At 43.8% G+C, this 25585-nt stretch overlaps 1 protein-coding gene across 10 annotated transcripts in view; it reads left to right on the forward strand.

Annotated features, from left to right (window-relative positions):
* samd11 (sterile alpha motif domain containing 11) overlaps nucleotides 1-25585 on the forward strand; it is a 231663-nt gene that overhangs the window by 55240 nt on the left and 150838 nt on the right. For all 10 annotated transcript variants that reach the window (XM_068017043.1, XM_068017037.1, XM_068017038.1 and 7 more), the window contains exon 3: nucleotides 13225-13406. In XM_068017043.1, coding sequence (XP_067873144.1) covers nucleotides 13225-13406 — 182 coding nt within the window. The remainder of the gene's footprint in view (nucleotides 1-13224; nucleotides 13407-25585) is intronic.

Below are 25585 nucleotides of genomic sequence, written 5' to 3' on the forward strand. Positions count from 1 at the left end.
TTCTCTCTCTTTTCCCCCCCCCACCGTCCCTTCTCTCTCTTTTTCCCCCCCCCACCGTCCCTTCTCTCTCTTTTTCCCCCCCCCACCGTCCCTTCTCTCTCTTTTTCCCCCCCCCACCGTCCCTTCTCTCTCTTTCTCCCCCCCCCCACCGTCCCTTCTCTCTCTTTCTCCCCCCCCCCCACCGTCCCTTCTCTCTCTTTCTCCCCCCCCACCGTCCCTTCTCTCTCTTTCTCCCCCCCCACCGTCCCTTCTCTCTCTTTCATCCCCCCCCCCCCCCACCGTCCCTTCTCTCTCTTTCATCCCCCCCCCCCCCCACCGTCCCTTCTCTCTCTTTCTCCCCCCCCCCGTCCCTTCTCTCTTTCTCCCCCCCGGCCCTTCTCTCTCCTTCCCTACCCCCGTCCTGTGCAATCCTGTTCTCAACATGTACACTTCCCAGTATGATGGCAATCCAGGGTGGGAAACTTGGCTGATGTTTGTTTTTTGCCCTTTTTGGCCGGGAGCACTAAGGATAGCTGTAATGTCTTAGCTGCTACCTCTTCTGAGGACCAGCAGGAACTGGGAATTGAATGTACAATCTTCTGATTTGTATGGCTTAGTACTACACTCTATTGTGCGGTTGACCACTAGTTGGGAAGTGGGCGCTTTGTAGGATGTATACTAATATATAATAGGCCATGCTTATATAGAATGCAGTTGGAAGCTTCAATGTGTCAATTTGCCTGGGTGTTGGTGCCTCGAAGTGCAATGTTACAGGCTGGTAGGTTGAGGGCCTGCAGCTGAAATTCATCACGTGGCAAATGATGGTCTCAGCCTCAGGGTCAGGAAGGCAGGAAAATCGGCCCAGCTGCTCTTGCACACCCCCTAGTGGCAATTAAAAAAGGCAAAGGATTGGACCCAGACTGAGGCCTAGCTCTGCTATCTTGCTGTGCAGTGTGCCAATTGCCAACTTGGTCTCTCAATCTGCAAAGTATAAGTGATCTTGTGTTGATTTGAATTCAATCTCTCAATAATTCGATGATTGTGATGAAACTGATCTTGTTTAGTAAAGGAAAGTATACTTTAAGAGCACATATGACATGAATAGTTGATTAGAAATGCTTTAACTAGTGAGCTTCTTTTGTTTTCAGGGACTTCTGTTGTAATAACTATGAATCTGTAGGTTGTCCATTTTGCGATTGTTTTAAGATTCATAGTTACGTTCTTTTTAAATTGGCAATTATAATCTGTTGCACCAATTATTGGAGATGCCAGAAGTTTATTTTGTTTTAACTGTAATAGAAATCGAAATCGTGTGACATTGATCACAAGTCGTGGGAGTCAGTTGCCAGCATTCGCCAGAGCTGGCGGGCAGCCATAAAGACAGGGCTAAATTGTGGCGAGTCGAAGAGACTTAGTAGTTGGCAGGAAAAAAGACAGAGGCGCAAGGGGAGAGCCAACTGTGCAACAGCCCCAACAAACAAATTTCTCTGCAGCACCTGTGGAAGAGCCTGTCACTCCAGAATTGGCCTTTATAGCCACTCCAGGCGCTGCTTCACAAACCACTGACCACCTCCAGGCGCGTATCCATTGTCTCTCGAGATAAGGAGGCCCAAAAGAAAAAAAAAGAGAAATCTAAACGCTCCAAAAAAGGACCAGTGGAGTTTCAAAACGCTGATAACAAAGAAATGTAAACACAGATAGCATTAGTCAAACTATAAATTAAAGCTGTTTCCTCCTTGCTTTACAAAGTGCTTCATTCATTTTATCTTGCATTGTTAGATTAGATTAGATTAGAGATACAGCACTGAAACAGGCCCTTCGGCCCACCGAGTCTGTGCCGGATATCAACCACCCATTTATACTAATCCTACACTAATCCCATATTCCTACCAAACATCCCCACCTGTCCCTATATTTCCCTACCACCTACCTATACTAGTGACAATTTATAATGGCCAATTTACCTATCAACCTGCAAGTCTTTGGCTGTGGGAGGAAACCGGAGCACCCGGAGAAAACCCACGCAGACACAGGGAGAACTTGCAAACTCCACACAGGCAGTACCCGGAATCGAACCCGGGTCCCTGGAGCTGTGAGGCTGCGGTGCTAACCACTGCGCCACTGTTGTTAGTTATAAATGAGTAAGTACATTAAGGGGCAGACAGTTGTATCCTGCAATTTTCTATCAAGTTCAATTTAATTGCACCACCTCAGGATTGTATATAAGGCACTATTTGTGCCTTTTTAATGCACTTTGTTTTTAAATTAGTAAAGTATGCTTTGCATGGACATATAATATAATTTCACCTTTCGCGAAAGCATTTGATCATTACAAATTATGTATTAGGCATGTAACTGATCTGCTCAGCCTTTTAAATTGTATATTTTAAATTTTTGAATGCTGAATCTGTTCTGGTACTTTTTAAAACTGAATATATGTTGCATGTACTGAGCGGGAGGGTGAAGAAAGGAACAACTGTATTTGTTGTGACAACTTTTTGAAAAAATTATGGAGAAGTAAGAATTTCACATTTAAAAGAAAATAGCCACTGATTTTCTTTTTTAGATAGCTGAACTTTTACATCATTGTTCCCTTTGGAATAATTTGTTCAGATTTGCCATCTCATTTGTAAGAACTTGCATTCTGCATTCTTGAAAGATACAAACAAATGTCCTGAATTGAAGGTTCCCTTCATGTGGAACATCCTGAAGCTTTCAGTGTTTGCAGCACACAGTCAAGCCTGTCCTTTTACTCTCCTCCAGTACATTCCATTCTGATAAATACTTCTGCACTTTTGTCAGTCATGGATGATTTAGTACGTGCAATCTGTGAAAATACGGAAAGAGTTGGAGACATCCTCAGAGAATTGATTTTCAAAACTGCCATTTAATTTACACATGTGCAAGGCTTGCACCTGTTTGACTAGTGGCCTTGATTACTGTGCTGTCATTCTTCAAATTTTTGGCTTCTAATTGATTGGAATCTATAGCAGCGGTTCTTTCTTGGCTGCTTGTCTAGGAAGAAGCCTCTGCATCACTGGGATCAATTAGACAGTCTCCAGAAAGCATTTGTACTAAATTCCCAGTATTGTAGCTGACCGGTGGTGTGTAGGGGGCACGACCTTGCTGAGTTTAGCCTGATCGGAAAATTTGCTTGCCTTGTTTACACAGTTCTCCCATAAGGAGATTCTGGATCAAGTGCAGACATGTACACTATATTGGAGAGCTGGAAAATGGCAACATCCTTTTTCTGACGACTGTTTATTTTCTGTTAAATTTTTATTTTTGGTAGGTTAGTTTTTAATCTCAAGATACTCCTTAAAACCTACCACTTTCACCAAGCTTTTGATCACCTGTTCTATTATCTCTTTATAGGGCTCGGTGTCAAATTTTGTTCGTCGCTCCTATGAAGCGCCTTGGGACATTTTGCTACATTAAACAATGATGTTCCTCTTGTTTTAGATCTCCTAAGTTTCATCTTTCCCTGATTAAAGCAGGCAGATAGAGAGCTTGCTCCCTCGGACACTTGTAGCAGCTTGCTAGGGAAGTTGTATAAGGTGTGTGACAGTGTCTTGGGTGACTCACCCACCTCCCTGGTAGGAGGATCTGCTCTCTCTCTTTCTCTCTCTGGCAAGGCTGAGATCATGAGCCCGCAGTATCCTTTTATTCCTTATCAATCATTGGAATCACCCCTTCTGCTGCCTAATAAGGTTATGTAAGCACAGGTTTTTAGATCAACTTGATTATGGAAACTGAATCCAGATACCTGATCATGTGGGTTTAATGTAAAAAATCTATTCATGAGGCAGCCAGGTTTTATACACCATGTTGTAACGTTTGGCTGATTTTATAATGTCTTACAATTCTAATATACACATTCTTGAAAGCTATTTAAAAAGACCTTTATTATTGAAAGGGGAAAAAAGAAAAACTTGCATTTATATAGTGCCTTTCATGACCACCAGACATCTCGAAGTGCTTTACAGCCAATGAAGTACTTTTCAATAGTTGTCACCGTTCTATTGTAGGAAATGCAGCAGGAAATTTGCACGCAGCAAGCTCCCACAAACAGCACTATGATAGTGATTAGATGATCTGTTTCTGTGATATTGATTGAGGGATAAATATTGGCCAGGACACGGGATAACTCCCCTGCTCTTCCTATATGCCCACGTGAGTGGGCAGACAAGGCCTCGGTTTAATGCTTCATCCGAAAGACAGCACCTCCAATTGTGCAACACTCCCTCAGTACTGCACTGGAGTGTTAGCCTCATTATTCATAGGTAACTAAGTAATGAATAAATAAGGAGTAATGGATATCCGTTACATGGTAGAAGTTTCAACAAGAAGTTCCGACGATCGCCGCAGTAAGATTGAGAGTCAAAAGGTTTGTGTTATCTGAATCTCAAGACATGGTTACAACCAAAAAATCATTCCCATGTGCGTATTTTAAAAAAATTACAGGGTGCTACATTTGAGGAGAAAACGTTATTCTGCGGTTCAATGTTTTTCTGGCAACCATTGGCATAATGAACATCAACTGGGATGCATCATGTGGGGAAAGTCCATACTGAAAGATTAGGATTATAATATCGTTGTCATGAGTTTGTCAAATGATATCTCACAGTTCATTACCTGGAAATAACATTGTGATAATCATGTACCATTTTATACATGTTAAACTTTTCCCAACATTAGGTTTAAGTAAAACCTTATGTTGGGAAAAGTTTGTCATTCCGCAATGGGGAAAAAGTACTGACAGAATTATTAGATACACTGCACAGTTTTCAAGAAATTCTTTTAACTCGTGCTTTGTGTTTGACCTCAATACCCTTTAAACATTAGAGGTATGATAGCATAATGGTTGTTACTGGGCTAGTAATCCAGAGACCTGGACTAATGATCCGAAGACATGAGTTCAAATCCCACTATGGCAACTGGGGAATTTAAATGCTATTAATTAAATAAAATCTGGAATTAAAAAGCTTGTATCAATCATGGTGACCATAAAACTACCAGATTGTCATAAAAACCCATGTGGGTCACTAATGTCCCTTTGGAAAGGAAATCTGCCATCCTTACCTGGTCTGGCCTATATGTGACTTCAGACCCACAGCAATGTGGTTGACTCTTAACTGCCCTCTGAAATGGCCCAGCAAGCCACTCCATTGTATTCAAGAAGGCAGCTCACCACCTTCTCAGGGCAGTTAGGAATGGGCAAGAAATGCCAGTGACGCCCAAATCCTGTGACAAAGTTTGAAAAAAAAAGTTTATTTTCAAGGGATCAGAATTCCCAAACATTTGACGATGATGTAATAAGTAACTAGTGTAAAAGGATGGAGAACACAAATTAGAATACATGTCTAGTCTGAGAACTGGAATAGTGACTGTGACAACATTTTATTTTCACTCTCTCTATACTAATGTCTATTCATTCAGCTGGCACTAGTTTTCTTCCAATATCATCTCTGCTGTTGCATGTGGTAGAAGCTGTAATGGTTGGGACCTTTACAGCTTCAAGTGAAACAATGTGGCTGAGATAGAATGAAGTTTTAGGACTGTGGCTCGATTTATAAATGGACCTATGGGCTGCATCTCTCTTTCTCCTTCTGATCAGTTAAATTACATCTAATGGTGAACTAAACAAGTTAAAAGTAATAGTTAGCATTTATGGGACTGGCCATAATTCAATCGAAAAGTTTATCACTACTGGATGACTTGAATGTGCTGGTTTAGTAAAAGACTCTAAAGGGCAAAGCATGACAAAATAGTTTGGTTGCTTACTGGTAATGTTTTATTTCAAATATGGCAGTGATTGTGTTTAAACAATGCTAGTTTTTTTCTTGATTTTTTTTTTCTTGCATTAATGACCGTGTCTTTCTGGAAGTTGAGCTTATCTGTTCCCAAGGCTCGCTAATGAAATCTGAACTTTTGGTGCCCTCTTGCATCAAAAAACATTTTCAATCATTTCATGTTCAACCTGATCCTCTTGGAGTGAATCTTGAGTCTGCTGAATTAGCTGCAATTTTTGTTTGTGCTGCAAACCCTTTGCCCCTCTTTGGCTTAAGCTGAGACTGCATTAAACTTGCAACCCTGATGGCATCAGTCAGAGATGAATGTTGTTCATCAGTATCTTAGTTATGAAATGGGTCACAGATTCACAAAAACTGTTGGATTCAGCCTCAGATTTGGAATGAAAGACCTAACTGCATTTATGGCATGTGGCACTAGTGTTGAGAACTGGCGGCAGAATGATTGACAATGAGCCAACAGTTCTTTGCTTTCTTCACTACTAGCATCATGTCTATCCTAACAGTGATAGACTTGTCCTTCGGCTCCGTTCAAAGACGACACAAAGATTGGCCGTGTGGTAGATAGTGAGGAGGATAGCTGTAGGCTGCAGGAAGATATTGATGGTTTGGTCAGATGGGCAGAAAAATGGCAAATGGAATTCAACCTGGAGAAGTGTGAGGTGATGCATTTGGGGAGGTCAAACAAGGCAAAGGTATACATGATTAATGGAAAAATACTAAAAAGTGTAGAGGAAGTGAGGGCTCTTGGAGTGAATGCCCACAGATCCCTGAAGGTCGATAGGGTGGTTAAGAAGGCATACAGAATCCTTTCCTTTATTAGCCGAGGTATAGAATATAAGAGCAGGGAGGTTTTGCTGGAACTGGATAACTCATTGGTTAGGCCACAACTTGAGTACTGTGTGCAGTTCTGGTCACCTCATTACAGAAAGGATGTAATTGCACTAGAGAGGGTACGGAGGAGATTTACGAGGATGTTGCTAGGACTGGAAAAATGCAGCTCTGAGGAAAGGTTGGATAGGCTTGGGTTGTTCTCCTTGGAACAGAGAAGGCTGAGGGGAGATCTGATTGAAATGTACAAAATTTTGAGGGGCCTGGATAGAGTGGAGGTGAAGGGCCAATTCACCTTAAAGAGGTCAGTGATGAGGGGGCATAGATTTCAAGTGATTTGTAGAAAAATTAGAGGGGAAATGAGGAAAAACTTTTTCACCCAGAGGGTGGTGATGGTCTAAGGATAAGGGGTAAGCCATTTAGGACTGAGATGAGGAGAGATTTCTTCACCCAGAGAGTGGTGAACCTGTGGAATTCTCTACCACGGAATGCAGTTGAGGCCACATCATTAAATATATTCAAGAAAGAGTTAGATATAGTTCTTCGGGCTAATGGGATTAAGGGATATGGGGAGAAAATGGGAACAGGGTACTGAGTTTGGATGATCAGCCATGATCTTATTGAATGGTGGAGCATGCTCAAAGGGCCGAATGGCCTACACCTCCTATTTTTCTACGTTTCTATGTTTCTATGGTCTAGAACTCGCTGCCTGAAAGGGTAGTTGAGGCAGAAACCCTCAACTCATTCAAAGGGAGTCTGGATATGCACCTCAAGTGCCGTAATCTGCAGGGTTATGGACCAAATGCTGGAAGGTGGGATTAGAATAGGTGGATCATTTTTTTTGGCCGGCACAGACACGATGGGCCAAGTGGCCTCTTTCTGTGCCTTAAACTTTCTATGATTCTGTAAAGATACTTTGAATAATCTGGTAAAAACTTGGGTATCGGGCAGAGCCTTGATTTTGCCCAGTCGATTGTGGCTCAGATTACTGGGGTCAGATTGGATCATTTGTCTACACTGGACTGTAAGTAACTTTGGGTCGAGTGGGGTCAGGTCCATCAGGCTGCTTGCTCATTTGCCAATTTTACTTATCTACTCCATCATGGTGGATAATGGAGGTTCTGCCGTATTTGAAATGGAAAGCTGATATAGCTATTTCTTTCTTTCAGTTTTCCTGCTGCAATGTATTTCAGTAGGCTGTTTAGAATTGGGGTAATATTGTGGGAATAAAACAGAGCTAATGAAAGAAAGATTGTAAGATTTAATTTCTGACACAGCAAGAACTCTAGCAGAGTTGCCTGCTGAGCTATGGTGGATATGCATTTCCTGAATATTGATATGTTGTTGTGTTTTGCTTTTGCAGTTGAAGCTCCTTTTGTGAGCTGTTGAGTTTTTAGATGTAATGGAAATTTTCCAGGAGATTGAGGCACAGGTGGCACTCCGACAGCTGCCATTCCGACAAGCAATCTAATACCAACTGGATATATATTCACCTGGCAAGTGCTGTATTGCTGGTGAAGAACTGAGTTGGTGTCCCTGTAACTGTTGGACCTGTTTTGTAAATGCACTACTTTGCATGTTCAACCTTGCAATGATGTGGCCACTTCCTGTGCTGAAAAGCGCAGTTCATACCAGCCATCAAAGGCACTCATAAATGAATAGTGCTTCAGGATGAGTAACAGGTAAGTAATGTACTCAATGTGTGGTTGTCTAATTTACCTGTCAGCTAACGTCAAAGGACATGTTTTAGTGAGAACTGACTGTCAGGTTGAGGTTGAAAAGAACAAGCTATTATTGGAATTATTTTCATTGAAATTGCACCTTCCCCCCTCCCCAATGGCCAAACGTTCCTAATGCTTCACGTGTACAATTCTTGTTATTTAAGTAATAGTATAGCTGTTGCAGTTCCCCTCACCATTCTCTCCACCCCCACAAATTTGCCAGGATAAACTATTTACTTAAGAGCTGTTTAAGCTCTGCCTTTGCTCAGAGGTGCACTGAGAATACTGTCTGCCCTAACCTTTACTTTGTAATTTTCTGTCTTGCTTTGATACCAACGTATTGCTTGTTGGGTGGTCGTTTTTTTGTAGTGACATCAAAGGTGCTTTCGGAGACGTCTGTGGTCCTGGATTGTCTGACCCTCGTATCTGATAAAGGTCATGCATAGATGAGAGGCCTTGAAGGGGATGAGAGTTGGGTGAAGGGACAGACTAGGGAACCTGGGTAATGCAAAAAAAAGCTTAGATTTATAAGCTTCAGTCTAGCCTAGTAGAGGGACTTTGCAGTTGTTTGAGCATTAACAGTATCATCCAGTTACATGGGCAAGGGAGCCTGCTTGCTACAACACTTGTTAGGAACTGGTGAAGTATTTTCTGTTGTAAAAATGTACTTATTTCACAGACATTTACTGTTAGCTCAGTATTTGGTGTAAATTCGTATGAAATAGTTTTGCAGTAGGAAATTCACAAGAATTTACAGTTTATTTAACAGGAATAACATATGCAGAAAGTGCAAATAGATTTTCAAAGTCAAATCATGTAGGGGTAAAAATCTTACATGCAGCTCCTTGGTACGTGCGAGAGCACATATCGTAAAATTGCACATTCCCAGCCTGCGATTTTTTTTAAATTTTTGCCCATAACAATAGATAATCGTGGGCTGTGCAGTTTTGCAGTGAGCACAGCTGGTGCACAGTCAATATTTATTTTATTATAGCTTTGGATGGAATGCTTTACACAACCTATGCGTTGTACTGTTGGCTGCAACAGTCTTTGTGTGTTTCCAGTTATACACACCAAAGGGATAATTGCATCAATCTATGCTCCTGTCAAGGAGCTTGGTCCGCTGGGAGCTTTGTATCAGGTATTTGGGCACATGCTTCGAATAGGTGGAAAATCCTTAGGATGGCACACCCAAGTTTCAGATGTGCTCCTGTACAAATTCTGTACAAATTGGTAAAATCACTTCTTTTCACTCACCTACTTTAAATAGCGAACAGTTATAAAATGTATCTCCTCCTTTCTGATGGCCTTTGAATCAATCAGTCACGTTCAGTGTTACAATATAAAGGTGCAGTAAATATATGTGTAGAGTCCTTTACCTAGAAATTACTGTTGGCAGTGTTCGCAGGCAAACACTTAACGTGCATGTCTGAGACTTCTCCATCTGCTGTTTAAATATGGATGTACAAATTAGAAGCAGGAGTAGGCCTTCACAGGTTGCAAATAATATCACATGAACGTGTTAAGCGTTTAACTGGTTATATTGACAACAGTAGCATCCAGGCTTAGAATCACAGGGGGCAATTTTAACCTAATTGAGCCTGGCCAGAAACTGACTGGATTGAATTGGCTATTTTGTACCTCGTCTGATTTCTACTCTGCATTGGCTTCAATTGAAGTTAAAATAGGACAGAGGGTAAAATAGGTGGGGGACCAACCCGATATGGTTGCTTTTTTATTTGACCGGGCATGCTAGGTTCAAATTATCCCCCATTGAATATTACAGCGCAGAATGAGGCCATTCAGCCCATTGCACCAGTTACCCTTTCCTCGCAACCTTTTAAACGTTTCCTTTTCCGATATTTCAGCGTCCCTTTTAAAGGCAGTTACATATTCTGCTTCGGCCATTGTTTCTGGTGGGGGCACCGCAAGTCCTAACAACCTTCTGCCTAAGAATAAACTCCTCCCTCTGCTCCCTTTGTACCTTTGGTGGTGATGGTAATTTGCTTGACCATGTGGTCACGCCATGGCAGTTTGCAGTCACGTTTGGGGGTGAACCTTCACTTCTACAGCTGGGCTTGTTTTACTCCTGTCAGGTTAACACTTCCATTGAAGCTGATCCACCTCACCTGTCATTCTGCCTGCTGGTAAACGGGGATATTCACCTCAGACAGTTTGGATAATATCCTAGTTAGTTCCAACAAGCAACGCTTATGGTTGTCGGGCTGCTGACGTATTTCACTGATGTTCAAACATGTTGTGCTGTTAGAGTGCTCTCCACCTATGGTTCCACAATCACAGCTGTGCCCACAGTGTAGGCACAAAGTGCAAGTGAGGTGCTTTTCCGAAAGGTGGGGAAATCAGCAGGCAAGTTGCCTTATGGCCAATTATCTGTGTAATTATATGCTGAACAGTACTGGAGAAACTGGAGGGTGAGTTGCCTACCTGCGCTCTCAGCAGGTAAATGGCTTGTGGTACAAGTGTGACAAAATGCAAATTGAAATGAAGTGGGGGGGGGGGAAAGGCTTCAGGTTCATTCAGTAATGATGACACTTTGCAGCAAAGGCCTGTTTGCTTTGGGTTAGAAAAGCCTGTTCCCTTTTGAGTTAGATTAATATGAGCTGAATGGGTAGTTTCCTGTAATAATAATCCTGCCTCCTATTACATCTTTTTGCCAGTATACCTTCTCCCACAGTTGTGGTTATATCCTGGTACACACAAACATGCTTTGTTTGTGCTTGGTCCTTTTGATCCATTCCCTTATTGCTGCTGTTCTTGGAGTTTTTTTTCGCTCAAACGTAAGAGATTTCTTCGTTGTGGAGCCAGACGTCTGCAGAGAGAGTTTAGTCTGCCATCACTGGGAGAAAACCCACTGCACTCTGCTTCCCAACAGAGAAATATCGCTAGATCATCACCCCAAGTAGCAGCTTCATAGTTGGTGCAATTTTGAGGGCAAGTTTGGGGCTATGTCGGTGCTGGGTGCGTCGGGCCTATAACTGCAACATAATTTTCCTCCTATGATCTGAAGCCTGGATGATACTCGAGTCTATGCTTCATTGCACGTGACCACTGGGTACGTCTCGATGAGAGTAGGAAGGAAGCCTATACTTTAAGTGTAAAGTGATGAGGCACCAACTCTAATGTGTTTTGAAGACAGACATGTGAAAAATAGCAGGTGTGGAAGTCATTTGTTTTAAAATCGAAACTAGTCATTTAACAGGAGGAGAAAGTTTGGAACCCTGAAGAAGGGCACACTTTCATTTAGACCATTCTGAAGGAAATAATGTGGGTTTCACTTGTGCACCTTTTTAATTCTGCTCACTAATGAGTCCAGCAGGACTCCTGGCCTATGCACCTTCCAGGTAAAAGTGATTCTTTACAGTTAGCAGAATTCACACAGTATGTGGTTAAGCTAATCATGCAGACTTATCAGTTTAAACTGCTTCATGTCATCATTAACAGGGAGCCCTATTGATTTTTTTTAAAGTGTTGTTCATGATCAAAAAGGACTCTTAGAGTTGAGATCTTATAATCCTTTTATTTCCAAATAATGAAGGTGTAAGGTGGTGTAATTTGGCAGATGGTAGGAGCGCACGTTCGGGTAGATAAGGATTGTCATTGATAAGGGATTCTTCATCTCCGAAGCATGTGTGTTAATGCTGAAAAATATTTAGTGTGTGCAAAAGTCAGAATTAAATAGGTTATAAAAGCCTGAATTCTTTTTATCAGGAGCTTAAGGCCATGTGCCTGAATTGAAAGTTCAATGTAGAATTAAAGGGAAGTTCTATTTAGTGGTCGAGGAAGGAAGGCAGGGTCTAAGGGGTGTCTGGCAGAAGTATTTTATTTTAAAGAGGAAGTAACAGTAAAATAAGAAATCGTAGTACTAAACTTTCTGCTGATAACTCTATTTAGATGTGTAATGGAATCAACAAATTACTGAATCAACAATACCTCTGGTTACTGTTCCATGTTAACATCCAGAACACTTTTCTTAAAGATTGGTGAAGAACTGCAAGGTCAGATAGCCGTGTGCATTTAGTCTGCACGCATTTTGGCCAAATCTTGTGTGGTTGCATTGTGGATATTGGATCATTTCGATACATTGTTCACTTTGGGGCAACATGACTGTCCTCAAAAGAGGAATTTGTCGAAATGGTGATGCTGTGCTTCTGTACCCACTCATGGGTCATTCAGAGTTACTGTTGTCCTTAAGCTGGTCTTTGTGGGTGTATAATAGTCTCCAAGGGATAATAATCACAGTATTGGATTAAAATTGTTATTATAGACGTTAATGTGCATTTGGGCTCTTATTTAACCACCAAACAGTTTGAAGGTGAGAAATCCTTGTACTACAGATTCCAACGCAACGTATGACAATTAGCAGAGGGTACATTTTTTAAGATGTCCTTTTGGTAGGGGCAGTAATATCATACCTTTTTTTTAACTAATTGCATCAAGCTGTTGCTGTATAACTATGGAAGGCACTTCAGAATGTTCAAGTTGTTTAAGATACGAACATACAGTACAATCGTCTTGCAATTCTGGTTTCATTTGTGTACCTTTTTAGAGTTCCAACGCCAAGTTAAAATTAATTTTGTCTTGGTGGATTTAGTTCTAGTATGTGTAGCAATGAAGTATGTTGAGAGGTCTAAAGATAATCTATCATTCTGGGGTCTAACCTGCATTGACCTTTTTTTGTGTTATCCATCCAAATAGATGGATACACTTTCTGTAGTTGGGAGGAATTGTTGGGGCTGGGCAATGCCCATTTGAACCCTGACTGAAGAAAAGATGGGTGGTTGATTTTTGGTAATTCTTGTGCTCTGGCAATTCCTAAGAATAACTCCGATCTTTGATTTTTTTTTTGTGTGTATGTGTGATAGAATCGGGGACGCTTGGCTGAAAAGAGAACCATTCCTTTGCCGCCAACAAGAGTACCTAAGAAAGAACTATCCTCGGCTTTTACAAATAGTGAAGATAGTGAAGAGAGCGAGAAAGCAAATGGTGATCGCCCTCCTGAGGTAAAACAGGAAGAGGAGATTCAGGCTAGCACAATGAAAAGAAGGTAACAGTTTTCTAAGCGTTAATTTATGTTGGAAGATAGAGCTGTGAGGCTATTGTACAAAGACTGTGCAGTGTACTCTACGATGCATTGTTGTCCCTATAATTAGGAAACCATGGTGTTCAGCTTTTTGAATATATCAGGGCAGTGAGATTGACACTTTTCTATCCGTTACTTTGCCAATTTTGTCACAGTGATGACAAGTGCTTTGACAATAGTCAGATTGTAATCATCTTACTATAAGCAGCAGTGCTGCTGTACAATAAAGATCCAATTTGTTGAGCAGATATATTTTGTTGGGCCATAAAATGCCCCAGAAGGAAATGGATAGAAAAATTTACCTGCTGCAGCTCCAACGAGACTTTACACTTATCATTGGCAACGGAGAATTTCAGAGCGCAGGTCCATTGCCACTGTTCTGACTCTCTCTGAATGTGGAGAGAACTTCACTGCGCTGTTTCTGTCATGTGCCCAGTTATATGTTTTGCAACAATGTGCACTGTTGCCCTGTGAATTTTCCATCTATTAACTTGGAGTGCCAAATTTTGCAACGCATGCTCCCGCTGTGCACCAGGAGTTTCCTTACTCCCACCCTCCCCTTCACCACATCTCCAACCACCAACTCCATATGATTTTCTTTTTTTTTCAAATATTTACCCACTTCCCTTTTTTTTTTAAAGTTAATGTCAGTTCTGTTTCTTGTAGGACTTTGCACAACCCTCTATATATTTTTTAAATTCTCCTACCCTCATTTTAATTGTAAAAAAAATTCAGATTTTCAAAGAGTTGAGAATAAATCTGTGCAGATCTGATTCAGTATATTGCCTGACGGGACTTTTGGAAAAAGTCTCCCTTCTTGGGGCTCCCCTCTCCCCATGCATTCCCTGGGTGAAATTGGAAGCAAAAAAAAAACGTCCCAAAGCTTCTGCCACAGTTGTAATATGATTCACTGCTGGGAGGTTTTCAGCAGTGGTCTGTGATGCCTTGTCCTCTGATTCCTCACTCTTGTTTCCGCCTCCCTCCCTCCCTGGGGAGAAGTGGCCTTTATCTTCTTGTCATTGCTTGCTGCTTCTTCCAGATGGCACAGTCGCGATGACGAGCTCATGGGTTTGGGGAGGGGGAAGGGGGTGGTTTAATTTCCTGTGGTGGTTCACCGGTTTATACTTTTTTTGGTGCTCTGTTTTAGCACGATAACCCATTTAGACAGCTAGCTTAGTGTGGAAAGGAACCTTGTGTGACAACCAATTGTGCTCTTTTTTTTGGAGCAACAAGAAAAAGCAACTTTCTTCTTGTGGGAAAAACAATTAGAAGTGATTCCTGATACGTAGTTTGGACTTTAATATTATAAGTATGGATTTCAGCCAAGCCAGAGAATTAATGCGGTAAGTCATTCCTCAGGCACTGTTTTAGCACGTTAACCCATTTACATGGTGGTGAATTAATGCATATTGCAGCCTTATGCATGTTACATGTTAACTGGCATGCTCTTAGAGGAGACCAAGCCCCACCGTGTGAAGAAGTGTGGGCAGAGATCCACATGCTACTGCTCTTTGGCAGAGTCTATTGAAGTACAAATGCACTATGCTGAGGTACCACCTCAAACTCTCTGTGCTTGCTTTACTAATAGTTTTGAAAGAGTTAATTTTGTTTCTCTCCATCATTCTGATTCAACACATTGCAGGTTACTGTACGTAGAGCAACATATAATTTGCATTACAGAAACAGGCCATTCGGCCCAACAGGCCTAAGTTATGTTTCACACGAGTCTCTTCCCACTCTACTTCACATCGCCCCTATCAGCATCACCTTCTAGGAATTCTTTAAGGGAAGTGCAGATCCTTTCTGGGGTAATTTTCCAATCCCATGGTCTACTTGGAACTTTGACTGCCAGGAGCATGTTATGAGAAATTTGCTGTCTGTGATTTTCAACCCATTGAATATAATGGTTGGAAAATGGTGTGCAGCACACAGCTGGATTTCTGCTGCATGCTCCCTGTGGCCAAAGTTGCATATGACCACTTCCAGTTCGGTAATAACGGTCACCTCGTCCCTACCTCAATCTGTCCGCCACTGAAACCCTTCTTTGTACCTTTATCACCATCAGATTTGATTTACTCCAATGCTCTTCTCTGTGGCTTCCCGACTTCCAACCTCTGTAAACACCAGCCTATCCATGATTATGCTGCTCGGGTCCGATACAAATCCCACGTGCCAATCGCCCTTGTCCTCTCTGAATTACATTAAGCTCCCTTTTCCCCCAAAGCCTCAAATTAAAAAATACTTGTCCTTGTCTTTAAAATTCCTCCGTTGCCTTGCAACTTCTCTCCATCCCCAGCTCAATACACTGATCTAGCCGTGCAATTACTATCCACCCCAATCTGTCTCTCCCCCTGACTCTGGACTCTTGTGTGTCTTCACTTTGCCCAACATTGGCTGTCATGTCTTCAGTTGCCGTGGCCTCATATCTGGAGTTCCCTTCTCACCCGTCTGCCTCTCCCCTCCTTTTAACTCCTGTCTTTGATCAAGATTTTGGGCGCTCTATTGAGTTCTCTTTTGCCTCGGTGTCTGTTACCTCCATGCCTGTATGTAGCACCTTGGCGCATTTTTCTATCTTAAAGGTTCAATATAAATGCAAGTTGTTCCAGATATAAACATGTGCCTCATGGGGAGCATGACTGAATATAAATGTATCTTCATCCCAATATTGGAACAAAGTAAACAATAGAAATACATTACAGGCCTAAATTAATAAGAGAACATAAATCATTCCGCAAGTCCTTTATCTGTGAAGCAGAGTTCGACAATTTACAGTAGTGTCTACCTCTAGTGGCTCAGGGGATGTATCCCCTATCACCAAACTGCAGAGATCAGGAAGGTCCTGCATTTGATACCCAGCATCTGCAGATTTATCCAATATTGGTACAGGAGAGGCACTACATTGGGCTGAAGTGTCCTTGTATTGGGAGGGAGGGAAGGAGGGGACTGGACTTGAGATCCCACTTCTGATCACCATACAGCACATAAATTAAAAACAGAAAATCTGAAATACGGAGCATCTCAGGTAGCATCTGTGGAGCGCAAAGCAGAGTTTCAAGCCGATACCCTTGCTGGAATGTGTGATCATTTGGATCAGGACAGGATTAGGCCCAGCCATGGAGCACTCCCCCCCCCCCCCCCACCCCACCCCCATACGCCACCCGGTTGAAGAGCTGGACCTACACTCCATTATAAAGCTGACATAAACAATGACAATGTAGGTGAACTAGTAATGGGAAGCTATGGAACAGTACCCCAGAAAGGAGTCAACTCCACAGGAGAGAAAAAAAATTAGTGGAAAAGCAGAGTCTATAATATTCCAAACTATGAACTGTCCCAACATTCCCAATGGTATACACTTTGGTTAGGTGTCATCATCATTTATTAGCTGGTAATTCTAATAAAAAGGACAATTGGACACAACTTTCCAGCTAGACAAGTATTGATAGCTAGGGAAGTAGCAGGGTGCCCTTGAGGTGCTGGGGTGGTGGAGGGGAGCAGTGGAAGGGGAAAATGGTAATAGCATCAATATTAGCCAATGCTTCCGATTTGGTTTAATCATCTCTGCTCTTCAGGACATGTATTGACCACAAACACTGACCAGCATTATTGACTGAGTGGATAAAGGAAAGAGGTGGCAGTTATTAGCATAGGTGGGAACTTGATGTTGCAGCTGTGGTGTTGCTGCTTAAAGGCTCATAGTATTGTTTGGTGTGAAAGTGAAATAGGTCAGGATGTGGATACAAAGATCAAATCTTCTTTCCTCTCGAGATCTGGTTTCAAATCCAGCCCGGGCTGATGAATTGAAAGCTTCCTGTCTGATGGATGTTAAAGATTTTACATGAAATGATTTTGGGCCAGTCTTGACTCGGCTCCTAGCGGGCATGGGGCCACAAGATGAAAACTGCCCATAAATTGCCAGTTGCACTCAATGAGGCCACAGAAAGGCTTGTGTTGGAGATAGAAAAATGTCATGATGTGGTGGGGGTATTCTTCAGAGACTACAGTTGAGACACACTTGGCAAGGTAGAGGGAACTTTACTCTGCATCTAACCTGCCACTAAATGCCTGAGGTGGACAAAATGTACTTAAAAACGATTGAATCTGAAATTCTTAATTCTTTTGTAATACAGTCTTGCATGCATGAAGACCCATCTGTTGGAGGGAAAGAAATTACATTTGGAGGTGCATCCTTTACACAGCAATGGTTCAAAAACCCATGGGGAGAAAAAGAATCCTTCAAATATGTCCTATTACAAAGTGCATGTTGGATTTGGGCCAGGATTTCAGGAAGCTGCAATTGATCTAATGAGGATTAAGAGCCAATAGTAAAAGGAAGTGGCTGCTTATATCCCAGCAATAATGCAGTATTAAAATGACAAATGGTCAGACAATAGACTTTCCTTAACAAAGAACGGATGGGAATAAGTAATAAAAGTGGCTGCAGAGGAAAGAGTTTTTAACAATTAAATTGCTGGCCAGCAAACTGTCCACTTTGTTGTCTTTGGAGCGGGTTTCAGAAAAAGAGCTGAGTTATTTTATAACAACATTTATTAAAAAAAAGTTAGCTTTCTCTTCGTGGAAAAAAACCAGTGATTCCTGATTTGTAGTTAGGGCTTTAATATTATCAATCACAAAAATATCAGGCATGGTAGCACAGTGGTTAAATTACTGGACTAGTAATCCAGAGGCTGGGGCTGATGATCTGGAGATATGAGTTCACATCCCACCATGGAAGCTGTGGAATTTAAGTTAATTAAATAAATCTGAAATGCAAAGCTGGTGTTGGTAATGGTGGCCATGTAACTGCGGATTGTTGTAAAAACCCATCTGGTTCAATAATGTCCTTTTTAAGGGAAGGAAATCTGCTGTCCTTACCTGGTCTGGCCTACATGTGACTCCAGACTCTCAGCAATGTGGTTGATTCTTAACTGCCCTCTGAAATGACCCAACAAGCCACTCGGTTGTACCAAATTGCTGCGGTTGTAGTAGTCTAAGAAGGCGGCTTGCCACCACCTTCGGACATCTTTATCAAAAAATTATAAATGTAGATTTGAGACAAGCCAACCAACGAATGCAGGCACCTCAAGGAGAACCATTGAAAAAAGATGCAAAAGCGATATTCTGATTATAAGGGTCAGTTTGCCAATTGCAGCCCTTCATTGTGTATAATTCCACCACTCACTACTCTGCCCCCACCCCCGATCTGGGAAATCGTGTGCACAACTGCACGTGGGTTCTCGATAGGTGATCCTGGCGCTGAGGTTCCACATCGGGAACGGAGCATGCGATCAGAAAATTTACCCTGTAGTGTTGTAGCCCGATTTCGTATTCTGTGAAATGCTTGTGATGTGGAACTTAAATTGTGCCATCACAATAAGGTGGGCTGGTGGTGTGGCGGGGGTGAGCTTTCTCTGTGTTCAAAACATGGAAAGAGATTGTGTTTTATAAAATGTCTTTTCAGTTTCATAATGGCTCTCTTCGCTAGAGGCATTCTCAACTTGTTTTACTCTTGCAGATTGCTTGATTCAAAGATCACAGTGATTGAAGCAGATCGCAATCCCACATGCTTTGCCACAGAAGGAATCGTGTGTGGGAGCTTAGCTCGTGGCTTTTTCTTTTAAAATGACTTCAGGGCTATATTAGTTCAATTATAATTCTGTTTAAAAGCCGAGGAAATACTGGGCGTGAATTGCAACTCTGTGCTATAAGTTTGAGCCCCTTTTTTATGTTCCCCCCCCCCCCAAATATTTTTGTGGTCTCCTTTTTACAATTCTCCGTGCTACGTGCTGTTCATTGCTGCCTGCCTGACTGACTGACAGAGCACTGGTGCGCAATCTGCTGTCAGGCTTCTAGCAGTGGTGCTTTAAGCTGGCCACTGGGAGTTGTGTAACAGCAGTTGGAAGTGACGCTAAGGAATCATGGCTTCAGCACGACACACAGAGAGATATCTGCAACACAGGGAGCATTGGGAGAGCAGGAACTGGTTAGACCTGGACTCAGGCACAGTGAGGTTAATTTTAACCCCCAGAAACTGGTGGGTTTGCGTTGGGTGGAGTCTTTATATATAAAAAAAATTAATCTCAAATCCAAACCCAATGTGCCTGAACCTGCTCACTTTTGGTTATAATGGAGGTGGGACAGGGGGGGAGCAAATGACCAACTATTCTCGAGGCGGATGGGGAGGGGGGAGATTGCCGCATTAAATATTTTAACGAGGTTGCAGCTTTTATCCCCCGTTCTGGGCAGGCTTCCTGACTGAACTCCTGCACTCCCATCAGCTGCTTGGAAATCCCACCCCAATGTGTTTGAACACCAATGCAGAATCTTGGATTTGAAAGTCAGTTTAGATTCATAAAGCAATAATTGATCTTTATTTCTCTCTCCTTTTTGTGGCATTCACACTATTAATATTTGTGATTGTCATGGCAGAACTACTCCATTCTGCTTTTAGGGAGTAGTGTAGTGGAACCTATTTGTGCTGGGTCTTGGTTCCATGGTTGCTGGTGGCTCTCTGTTAGCTTGTTCAAGAGGCTATTCTTCGTGTGTGAACCTAGTCAATAAGGGGTAATGATGTGAGAGTGATCTTCCAGCCCGGAGTATGGTTGGCTAAGAGACTGGCTTGAAGGAAGCACTATAATGCTGGAGGACTGTTTCTTGGGCTCCAAACTGGGAGCTTCCCTTCGCAACAGAACTCCTTTAATTGTTGAGAGATTATATGATGGGCTGAGCTGAGCTCATTGCTCGCTCTCTCCACCTAAAGTCAACGCTATTGTATTTTCTAGCACAGGTCACTGGAATGTGATCATGAATGAGACCAGAGGTTGTTCCCCATCATCCTCCTGACTGCTGAAGGGCACTAAATCCAATTGTGGCTGCTCTGGTTGAGATAACTCCGTACAGAAGGGTCACTGGCTTTTAAATGTAATCAGGGGGATAGACATTGCCCTGGGCTTGAAAATGAGCCCAGACCCGGTGTTGTGGGAGGCCAAACCGAAAAGTCTGAGGATTGATGGAAATTGGTGCTCAGGCCTAATCAGCACTCTCGGCATGAGTTGCTGGCACTGGTTGCACCTCCACAGGCAGCTCACCTGAGTGAAAAGATCAGTGTTGGACTGCCTGCCTGACTGGCAGTGACCTTCGGATATATCCTGGGAGGGGAGATTGGAGCAGACGATGTGGGGAGAAGATGGGGGTGGGGGGGGAACCAATAATGAACACCGCGGAGTTTAATTTTAAACTTGTCTTTGGTTAGTGGCTGCTTAGATTCCTGAGTGGGGCTGGCCCGCACTGCTCATCGGGGACTTTCAGCAAGATGCCCTTCAACTGGAATTATATATTTAAAGGGGGATAAAGCTTGTTTTAGGTATCCACTCAGGAATTGGATCAGTGCCTGCAGAGGCTGGATACAGGGTAGTCCCACTGCTAGATTGGTATGCTTTGTGTCCATTTTGTGCCTAAAAATGGGTACAACACATACAAATGTCTACCTTTAAATAAATGTCTCAAAGTGTTGAATCAGAGGGTGAGGAATGTACAGGTTTTTGTTTCATTATATGTTGTCATTTGCTGTTACTGGTAGGAAAATTTGTATAAAGTGGTTTAGAACTCCTCCATAACCTCTACGTTGAACCTTTTGTGGAGATAGACAACCCAAGCTGTCCAACATGTAAGCGATGACTAATCAGTTTAGTCAGGTCTTAACTGGATGCTCATGGGGGCTGTTCCCATTTGTGCAAGAACTGACAGGAGTGCATCTCATTAACATCTGCCCTCAGGGATGTGTTGAGGCGGGGGTTTGAGTTCACAGCTGTCACTGGCTTACTCACAGAGCAGCATTTGTGCTCGAGTTCTGCAGGAAGCTACAGCTTTGCTAGGCAGGCTCTCCCAGATGGAAGGGAGCCCGAGTAGGAAAAGTGGGGCTGACAAACCCTCCAAAAAGGTCTTCAAATAGTAACTGTGATACCCCCCCCACCCCGCCCCGAGTACTACCTACGTATCAGTGTAAATGACTGAGGCTCATCATATCAAAAGGTTAGAAAAGCATAAGTGAATGTGAATTTGTTTTTTTTTATTTCCAAAATATACTTTAATCATAAAAATCTGTAAAAAATACATTACTAAACAGTTTCAAACAGCACCGAGTCAAAAAATACAAACAGTGCAAAGGTGATCAGTTTCCTTCATTACAATCATGGGTTGCCTCACAACCCTTCCATTTCATTTATCGTGCCAGATACATTTTTACATTTTACAGCAAAGGAAAATTTTCCCAATACAGTTCGAGGGGTTTCCCATGGGCCCAGCCCCTCCGTTCAGCTTGGTGGGGGGACCTTACACAGTGGTCTTTCCCCAATTGAGCCTTTGCTGCGGCTGCCCCAAGCTTTAGTGCGTCCCTCAGCACGTAGTCCTGGACCTTGGAATGTGCCAGTGTGCAACATTCGGTCGTGGACAACTCTTTGCGCTGGAAGACCAGCAAGTTTCGGGCAGACCAAAGGGCGTCTTTCACCGAATTGATAGTCCTCCAGCAGCAGTTGATGTTTGTCTCGGTGTACGTCCTTGGGAACAGCCCGTAGAGCACAGACTCCTGTGTTACAGAGCTGCTTGCGATGAACCTTGACAAAAACCACTGCATCTCTTTCCACACCTGCTTTGCAAAGACACATTCCAGGAGGAGGTGGGCAACCATCTCTTCCCCACCACAGCCACCGCGGGGGCATTGTGCAGAAGGGGTGAGACTTCGGGCGTGCAGGAAGGATCTGACGGGGAGGGCTCTTCTCACCACCAGCCAAGCTACATCTTGGTGCTTGTTTGAAAGTTCTGGTGATGAGGCATTCCGCCAAATGACTTTGGCGGTCTGCTCGGGGAACCATCCGACAGGATCCACTGTCTCCTTTTCCCGTATGGCCTTGAGGACATTCCTTGCAGACCACTGCCTGATGGATCAAAGGTGTTTTCTCGCAGAAACTACTCCACGAAGGATAGGTGGTACGGCACGGCCCAACTGGATGGAGCGTTCCGCGGCAATGTGACCAGGCCCATCCTTCGCAACACCGGGGGCAGATAGAACCTCAGCACGTAGTGACACTTGGAGTTTGCGCACTGGAGGTCTACACACAGCTTGATGCAGCCGCACACGAAGCATGAGGGCCACGTTGGGTACATTTTTCCCGCCCTTATTCAGAGGTTTGAACATCGTGTCCCTCCGGACCCTGTCCATTTTGGATCCCCAGATGAAGCGGAAAATGGCTCGGGTGACCGCCACAGTGCAGGAGTGGGGTATGGGCCAGACCTGTGCCACGTACAGCAACAACGTGAGCACCTCGCACCCGATGACCAGGTTCTTACCCACAATGGAGAGAGATCACTGCTCCCACATGCTCAGCTTGTGTTGTACCTTGGCTACTCGCTCCTCCCAGGTTTTGGTGCACGCCCCGGCCCTTCCGAACCATATCCCCAGCACCTTCAGGTAGTCTGACCTGACGGTGAAGGGGACAAAGGATCGGTCAGCCCAGTTCCCAAAGAACATGGCCTCTCTCTTGCCGTGGTTAACTTTGGCTCCCTAGGCCAGTTCGAACTGGTCGCAGATGCTCATCAGTCTGCGCACGGACAGCGGATCCGAGCAGAAGACGGCGACGTCATCCATGTACAGGGAGGTTTTAACCTGAGTGCCTCCACTGCCTGGGATTGACACCCCTCTTATGCTCGCATCCTCCCTAATGGACTCAGCAAAGGGTTCAATACAGCAAACAAACAAGACCGGGGAGAGAGGACAGCCCTGTCTGACGCCAGATTGGATTGGGAAACTTTCCGATTCCCACCCGTTGATTGAGACTGCGCTACTGATGTTTGTGTAGAGCAGTTTGATCCAATTGCAGATTCCCTCCCCAAACCCCATTTTGGAAAGCACGTCCATCATGTAGGTATGCGATATCCTGTCAAAAGCCTTCTCCTGGTCCAGGCTGATGAGGCAGGTGTCCACCCTCCTGTCCCGCACGTAGGCAATCGTATCCCCGAGTAGCGCGAGGCTATCAGAGATCTTCCTGCCGGGTACAGTACAGGTCTGATCGGGGTGGATCACCAACTCCAGAGCAGACTTGACTCGACTGGCTATGACTTTGGACAGAATCTTGTAGTCAACATTAAGCAGTGAGATGGGCCGCCAATTTCTGATTTCTGCCCTCTTCCCCTTCCGCTTGTAGATGAGGGTGATGGTGCCTTTCCTCATGGATTCTGACATGCTGCCGGCCAGGAGCATACTCTCGTATACTTCCAGCAGGTCCGGGCCGACCCAGTCCCACAGGGCTGAATACAACTCGACCGGTAAGCCGTTGCTTCCGGGAGTTTTACTCGTCTCGAAGGACTCGACGGCCTTTGTCAGCTCGTCCAGAGTTAGCGGCTTGTCCAGTCTCTCCCTCGTGCTGTCATCTAAGACCTCTGTGATAGATGACAGGAAGGACTGGGAGGCTCTGCTGTCTGTGGGCTTCGCGTCATACAGCCCAGCATAAAAGGATTTGCTGATCCTTAGTATGTCGGACTGCGAAGACGTTACCGAGCCATCTTCCTTCAGGCTGCTGATAACAGAGCTCTCTCTGTGTACCTTTTGGAAGAAGTAACGCGAGCAAGTCTCATCCTGCTCAATGGAGCGGACTCAGGACCGGAAGATGATCTTGGAGGCCTCCGTGGCAAGAACGAGGCCTGCTGGCTCTTCACCTCTTGTAGGTCCTCCTTGACTTTGACCCCAATCGACTGCAGCTGGAGCAGATTTTGCATACTTTTCTGGAGTCGGGACATTTCCCTCTGTCTCTCTCTCGTCCTCTGAACACCTTTGCGGATAAAGAACCTCTTGATGTTCTCCTTGATCGCTTCCCACCAGTGAACTGGAGACTCAAAGAGGGGTTTCATGGTCCTCCAACCTTTGTAATCCCTTTTGAGTTCCTCACCGTTCTCTGGGGTTAGCAGTGTAGCATTGAGCTTCCATGTCCCTCTGCCAACCCGCTGGTCGTCCTGTAAGTGACAGTTGGCCAGTAAGAGGCAGTGGTCAGAGAAGAACACCGGCTTGATGTCGGTGGATCTGACCGTGACAGCGCGGGACACAAAAAGGAAGTCAATCCTGGAACGGGCAGACCCGTCCGATCTTGACCATGTGTATCGACGCTGCGCTCCGTCTGCAGGTTTGCTGAAGACGTTGTTCAGTTTGGCATCTTTAACTGTTTCTATTAGGAATCTGGACGTAGCGTCCAGTTTGCTGTTGTCTCTGCCGGATCGTCCAGCTGCATCGATGATGCAGTTGAAGTCACCGCCTAGGATGACCGGCCTGGACGTCGCCAGCAGCAGTGGGAGCTGCTGGAAGACGGTCAGCCACTTGCTGCATTTAACCGGGGCGTTCATGTTGATCAACTGGAGCGGAGCGTTGTGAACGTGAATTTATATTATGTCTGAAAGCTAAATTTCTGATTTAGTCCAGGTTTTAATTCTGTTTCACTGTCTAAAGAGGGTTTCAGGTTGGAGGACCGTGAAACCCCTCTTTGAGTCTCCAGTTCACTGGCGGGAAGCGATCAAGGAGAACATCAAGAGGTTCTTTATCCTCAAAGGGGTTCAGAGGGCGAGAGAGAGACAGAGGGAAATGTCCCGATTCCAGAAAAGTATGCAAAATTTGCTCCAGCATCGTATAATAATTGTGGTCAGTATTTTGACATTTGTAGTGTACTATAATTTACATATACACATTATGCCTTTTAGAAAGTAGTCTTTTGCCACTACTCAAACACTATCGACAAAACTTTGAGTTTACTCATTAGAGAGATCAATGAATATAGCTGATTAGTTCTAATTTGTTTATGCATATTTATTAAATAATTAAAGAACTTGGCAGGTGTAATTGAGACCATCATGAGTTGAGCTTCTGTACATCAGGTGTAATGGTGTAGTACATTCACCAGTTTTCAGACTGGTATATCCTCTAGTTTGTAGGTTTTCAAGCATGGGTTGTTGGTCAGAGAGGGGTCAATGAGGGGAATCTCAGGAGGGATTCCCGTCAGGGTTCTGCATTTGTCCACTTACTGAGACATTATTCACTCTGTATATATTCCACGTACGCTAGACGATCCTCTGCAATGGTAACACTATTTTCTGCTGTGTAACTG

This window comes from Heterodontus francisci, chromosome 37 (assembly GCF_036365525.1).
Source record: "Heterodontus francisci isolate sHetFra1 chromosome 37, sHetFra1.hap1, whole genome shotgun sequence".
In the NCBI taxonomy this organism is placed as follows: Eukaryota; Metazoa; Chordata; class Chondrichthyes; order Heterodontiformes; family Heterodontidae; genus Heterodontus; species Heterodontus francisci.